This window comes from Arachis hypogaea, chromosome 5 (genome assembly GCF_003086295.3).
Source record: "Arachis hypogaea cultivar Tifrunner chromosome 5, arahy.Tifrunner.gnm2.J5K5, whole genome shotgun sequence".
Classification (NCBI taxonomy): Eukaryota; Viridiplantae; Streptophyta; class Magnoliopsida; order Fabales; family Fabaceae; genus Arachis; species Arachis hypogaea.
The window spans coordinates 3865914-3872536 of record NC_092040.1 but is presented as its reverse complement, the minus strand read 5'-3'; the positions used below and the strand labels follow the sequence as shown (position 1 = coordinate 3872536).

Sequence of the window (6623 nt, the reverse complement as noted above, 5' to 3'; positions counted from 1 at the left end):
CATTTATTAGGTAATAATTAATCATGGAGTAAAATAAACTAAGCAATGAAATGTAAATGCATGATTACCTCTCAAGTAAAGTGACATAACCATAAAACAGTATCATGTGACATGGGAAGCCAAGAGGTTATGTCTCGGATGATGATTGACAAATTTAATGCATCTGATTGTGCTATAAACCAAAAGAAGTTTGGGATCAGTAATGATTTTATAAATATAAATAACTTAATAAGTTATTAATTTGGCCCCAAATGGCCATTCACAACTAATTTGTCATGTGTTGAAAGATTTTAACAATAATATAAGCAAGGTAAATCTCCATGAAATAGGTTGGGCTAACTACACAAATATATCCTACAATTCATATGCGATTGTAATCACCTAATGCTAAGTTGGACAATATAATTTCACATTAATAAAGCATTCAATAAGGATGGGTAAGTAATAAGTTAAATGCAGCCAAATGCATGTTTTCTTACCTTCAATTGGTATGAAGATTGAATCTAATCTACGTTCCGAAACACCTCTTTATATACCACATTATCTGTTTCCTTCCTTTGATGGTCGTCATGACATATCAAAACCTTGAGCACCCTCCTATGAGTAACCCTGGATATAGCCACGTACAACTATCCATGTGTGAGGACAGGTTTCTTCAAAACAAATCCGACATTTGACAATGATTGTCTTTGACTCTTGATAATTGACATAGCATAGGAAATCATGATAGAAAATTGTCTCCTTTAGAAACTGAATGGTATCCTATGATCAGATGGAGTTAGCGTCATCCACGGAATAAAGACTTTCTGCTCCATGTCGTTCCCTGTTAGGCTTCTTGCTTCAATGATGTGGTTTCTCAATTTAGTTACCACTAACCTAGTACCATTACATAGACCTGCGGAGTGGTCTATATTCCTTAACAACATAATCGGGGTCCCTACTTTGAGTGTCAACTTATGGTTAGGAATTCCGGAGCATCTGATGGTGTTAAGACTATCTGGTGTATGTACTGATGCCAATATATCATTGTTTGCATTATTTTGACATGTGTCAGAACTATAATAAATTTTGGCTTCTCCGGGATTCAGATTCATCATGAAACTATTTATTTCATCCACCATTTGAAGTGTAGGTGCAAGAATGGCTTTGTCCTTAATGTGTGCTATATTATTGGAACACCCAAACAATTCAAGGTATGTTGCTTTGCAAATTTCAAGTATAGAGTCGTCCCACTTTTCAATAAGAATATCATTAGGGATTTGAATCTTCTCTATCCCCTTAATCGAGGTTCCACATTTATCATCTCCTATTGCAAGAATCCATTCAGCAAACAATCTAAGATCATTGTTGCTCTCATCATCATCCTCATCTCTGAGTTTCATGTTCTTTGTTAGTGCCAAAAGCTTGCAACTGTCCCACAGATAAGATGAGTTTATTGTTGCGTTTACAATATCTTGTCTGTTGCCTTTAGGTATCACCGGTAATGTTTGTCAAAAATCACCCCCAAATACGACAGTTTTTCCTCCAAATGGCTGGTCAAGGCTTTTTGGATTCTTAAATCGCAAGATGTCTTTCATCGTCATGTCAAGGGCTTCAATGCAAAGTCTGTTTACCATCGGAGCTTCATCCCATATAATAATCTTGGCCCTTGTAATCAAATATGCCAAACCACTATTTTGCTTTATATTACATGTTGAGAATTCATCTAGGTTGATTGGGATTGCAAACTGTAAATGTGCTATTCTTCCACCGGGTAATAACAGAGATACGTGGTGCAGAATTTACAACCACAAACTAACCGGCAAGTGCACCGGGTCGTACCAAGTAATACCTCAAGTGAGTAAGGGTCGATCCCACGAGGATTGATGGACTAAGCAACAATGGTTAAATGATTTACTTAGTTAGGCAAGCAGAAAAGAGTTTTGGATGTTCAAAGAGCATTAAATAATAAATTCAGAAAATTTGAAGACAGGTATGTAAATAAGTTGAAAACCAAATATGGAGAAACAGTTAAGGCTTCAGAGTTATCTATTTTTCGGATTGACTTTTCTTACTAATTTATTTTAATCATGAAATATTTAATTGATGGCAAACTATATGTGACTAGACCCTAATTCCTTAGACCTTTCTAGTCTTCTCTAAAATTCATCAATCGCAATTCCTTGGTCAATTAATTCCAATTAGAGGGTGATGATCAAATTCCAGTTTATATGCCACAAAAATTCTAATTACCTAAAAATAAGAGTATTATATGTCACGTATCCCATTAAATCCAAATAATTAAAATTTAGGAGAAATTGTTTTCAACCTATTGTTCAAGTAAAGAGCTTTTCCAAGTTATACAAGAACTCAATTAGAAAGAGGGTCATACTTCCGTTCCACCCAAATTCATAAAATAAAGAACGAAAACAATTCTTTAAATATAAATGAAAACATGAATTAAAATAGAAAAATAATAGTATCAATCCATACAATAGACAGAGCTCCTAACCTTAACAATGGAGGTTTAGTTGCTCATGATTCAGAGAAGAAAACTAGGATTGTAAATTGGGCTGAGGTGGAATGAAAAGTTAACTAATGGAATCCCCCCTCAGGGAAGTTCCTTTTCCCTTTTATATTTAATCCTAATTAATTTAAAAATCTAATTTCTAAAAACTAAAATAAATCTTTTCCTAATTTAAAGATAAAAATAAAGTTTTAAATCAGAATTAACTAAATAATCAGCAAGTCTTCAATTGATGGATGGGGACCACTTGTTTTATAGGGTCCACGCTTAACTTGGGAAGTAACAGGAAGTGTTCCTCTGAGTCCTCCATTCTGCAACCTCTAATCTGTGTTTCTTGGGCTGAAAACTGGGTCAAAAACAGCCCAGAAATCGCCCCCAGCGTTTTAAGCGTTTTCTACACGTGGCGCATGTCACGCGTACGCATCAGTTATGCGTACGCATCGATGGTCATCTTTGCGTGTCACGCGTACGCATCAAGTACGCGCTCGCGTCGCCGTGTAAATATTCAAATCACGCGTACGCGTCATTCACGCGCACGCGTCACCATGGAAAGCTCCAAATACGTCGCTTCTCGCTGTCCTCTTCTTTAATTCTTGTGCTGCAGAAACTCCATCAAATCCAGCCGAATGCTACCTAAAATAAACAGAATTGCACAAGACTCAAAGTAGCATCCATAGTGGCTAAAAAGTAATTAATTATTGATTAAACTTAACAAATTAAATGCAAATTCACTAGGAAAAGATAGGAAAGATGCTCACGCATCAATACGATTCCACTCGAGGCAACCAATAGGACAATTTGCCCTTTTGACCTGATCACAGCAGCTAGGGTCTTTCAAACAAATGTCTTCCCAATGCCACCGTAACCATATAGAAAAAATACACCACCTTGTCCGTTGTTCACAGCTGCCATGATGGTGTCAAATACCTTTTTTGTTCATCAATTAGCTTTGTCAAAGTCATCTAGTTCTGCGCTAAGCCTGCGTCTACCATAACACAATTTGTCCAATATCAACCTGTTAACCCCCGACTGAAACAACTGCTGTGAGGATAGGTCGATGTCTGGAAATGGCATGGATGGAATCTCTTTTAAACTCTTGTTGTAGGATTTAAGAATCTTTTTCATTTCTAAAAGAGTAAGATCCCTCATCTCTTGATCCGTCAGATGTAGATATGTAAATAGAAGCCACATTATCGTTGTTTTTAATTATTAATGGTATAAAATCTAAAATAGGCAATATTCAACTAATCCCTTCGAATAAATAATCCAAGAATACAAAATGTGTATTATGATTGAGTAAAACTAAACTTGTTAATGGTAAATATAGATCCATCCCAAATATAAGCTTCGGTGCCGAATATGATTACCTGTGTTTTAACTTATAAAAACATGTGAAAATAGCCAGATGCAAAAAATAATTTATCTGATTGGCACAAACAATTTCTGATGTAAAAAATATACCAATTTTTATTTTTGTCATTGACACATGTTGATAAAATACATTTTGCCCATATAAAAACTTTGTAAGATACATCAAATAGTCATAGATTGCCAAGTAATCACATGCTGAGGGGCCTATTTAATGTACATGGATATAAAATAATATAATCATTAATCAATGAGATGCCAAAAACTATTTGTGTGCATGTATGTCTTGGCCATGGTATGAATTGTGGTAAGATTATAATAATTTGTTTCCTTTTTAGTTAATAAAAACATAAATAATGTGTAACGTCTAATATGGGAGCTTATTATTTGAAAGTTGAAATAGTATTGCACATAGCAACATACCAGGATTCTCGTATAAGTTCCGTTGAATGTATAGGATATCTTCCGATAGGATTTTCCAACTCCTTTCCTATACATATTCTAGCCTTGTTATTGAGTTTGATATTAGAAGAGTTGCAAACAACTTTCTTATGTATCTACCAGAGTCCCAATGACTTGCTTCCTTGATGGCATCAATGTACTCTTTGTCATCATCAAGAATACCTTTCGTATAGTATGCATCTCTATAGGTGGGTTACACAACACCGTCAATGGTTCTAATATCCTCATAGCTTGTAGGGCCTCTCGAAAAATTTAACAATAATCGAAGATAGTAAATTTTACCGGATCTAGGAGGAACAAAGAATATCCGTCCAATTACGGAATGTGATTTCTGTGGGAACTATTTTCTCGGTGTCGGATTCCAAACAAACTTAGAAGAAAACTCTGCATATGTTAGATTGCGGGTTTTAGGGTACCTCTTATTTGCTTCAAAGTTCAAACCATCCTAGGAACATTGATTCTTTGACAGGCGCTTTCCTAGCAACATCTTGTAGGATTTCATGATCTTGGAAAACTACTGGTTGCTCACCCGACAAGTGAAAGCCCAAATGTATAACTGATGGGTCTCTATAATGAATGTTGTAACCAAATATCCTCCATACTGCTTCACATGGAGATATGTATCTACAATCATAATACATACAGACTTCATTACACTCATCATTTTCTGCATCCGTGTTAGCACTACTATAGAACGAAGTAGTGACTCGATCATTCCCTTTGTTTACATACTTGAATAGACACTTGATTGATCTTGATTGATTGCACCACTTCACATTAATGTGAGTGCCATACCTCAGTAATAATGTCCTGTTGTGTGGGACAACATATCTGTTATCTTCAATTCCAGATTTAATTATTGTCTTTCCATCCTCCCTCCGTCTGTAAACAGGATATCCATCCTCATCAACCCTTGTACTATCAACAAATCTCTTGGGAAAATGTCTGATGCACTTTCCATTTTTCATGCATGGTGAGTCCCGTTTAATAGTTCCACATGGTCCATGCATCATGTGTTTCTCTACAGCTTCATAGTATGTTAGGTTGACATCTTTATCTGGTATCTCAGCGCATATAATCTTATCAATATCTTCTGGGGTTAGATATTTATCATCTCTATGTATAAACACCAAAATATGCGCATGTGGCAAGCCTCGCTTTTGGAATTCAATAGTGTATACAACTGAAAGTATTTAGAAAATTTCTTAGTTAAACAAATGGATTTTTTTGGGAGACAAAGAAAAGAGATATGATGATGCGTTATCCTATGTCCTTCTAACATCCCTTTTAATAGACTTTCTTTGTAAATTGTTCAATGTATGAAATATTAAGGAGTATAAAAAGGTGGTTCTGCCCTATAAAATAGTTATAGATTGTATTCATAATGTGTTTGATCTATAATTTTTTGTCATAGCAGTGTATGGATGATTATTTAGATTGCAAAAAACTGCCAATGAAAAACCCTAAGATTATGAATGGTCAAATACAAATTTAAATCTTATTATACCAATTAATAATAAGGTTGGAGATTTACCTGCAGTAACCCTTCTGAAAATCCTTTTTTTTTCTTATGTCTTGTATGAGATGATCAAGTTTTACTTTAAAAACTCTACAAACAACATCTGGTCTGTCTTCGGCATTAAGTTCCCTATTCTTAAGAAAATCTTCTAGTTCTGGCCACTTAGGGTTGCAAGTGAATGTTAAGAAGAGATCTGGATAGCCAACCACTCTACAAATAGACATTGCATCTTGGTAATTTTGTATTATGTATCTCGGACCTCCTGTGAATGATGATGGTAGTATGATACGTTTTTTCCTTGATGAAGGCGTTGTTTCACCTCTCAAGACAGCTTCTGCTAAACCCTTATACATCTCACACCTAAACTTGTTCTGGTCCAAGTGAATATACATCAACCTTGAAGACTCAATCATTGAATATGCATCCACCAAGAATTGTTGAAATAGTCTCCTTGAGTAAAGCAATGGCGATCCATCAGCTAACCTCTCTTGTACCCTAAAGGCAAAGAATTCCTTCATTGAAACATGTTCGCGAGGCTTTTCAGAAGACCTTGCCCTTCTATTTAGTGGTATATCTTCCTTGTAGCCATCTAAGGAAACAATAAAGGATACTATAATCCCAGGTATGCAGGGTTAAGTTGGTTTATTCTCTATAGCCTTCCCCCTCGTGTCTCGACCAGAATGTCCCTATCTGTTTTCTTAAGATCAAAATCACCTACTATTAGTGCAACTACTTCATTCGTAGATGGGAGATTATACCTTCTACCAT

At 35.5% G+C, this 6623-nt stretch overlaps 2 protein-coding genes across 2 annotated transcripts; both read right to left on the bottom strand.

Annotated features, from left to right (window-relative positions):
- Positions 1–743: 743 nt before the first annotated feature.
- LOC140184646 (uncharacterized) lies at positions 744–1382 on the bottom strand. The gene has a single exon (XM_072236584.1). It carries the CDS (start codon positions 1380–1382, stop codon positions 744–746), a length of 639 nt encoding a protein of 212 aa, XP_072092685.1.
- A 3382-nt stretch (positions 1383–4764) lies between these two features.
- Positions 4765–6623, bottom strand: LOC140184645 (uncharacterized). The gene is made up of 3 exons (XM_072236583.1): positions 6614–6623; positions 5950–6444; positions 4765–5519 (listed from the first exon to the last, which is right to left on the bottom strand). The coding sequence occupies exons 1-3, from the start codon at positions 6621–6623 to the stop codon at positions 4765–4767; spliced, it is 1260 nt and encodes a 419-aa protein (XP_072092684.1).

Bases quoted from the DNA above. Each gene is read 5' to 3' on its own strand.
- LOC140184645 (XM_072236583.1), bottom strand. The intron at 5,520-5,949 runs GTAGAGTTTTTA...AAATACTTTCAG, and splicing joins AGACAGACCAGATGTTGTTT to TTGTATACACTATTGAATTC.
- LOC140184646 (XM_072236584.1), bottom strand. From the start codon at position 1,382: ATGAAACTCAGAGATGAGGATGATGATGAGAGCAACAATGATCTTAGA.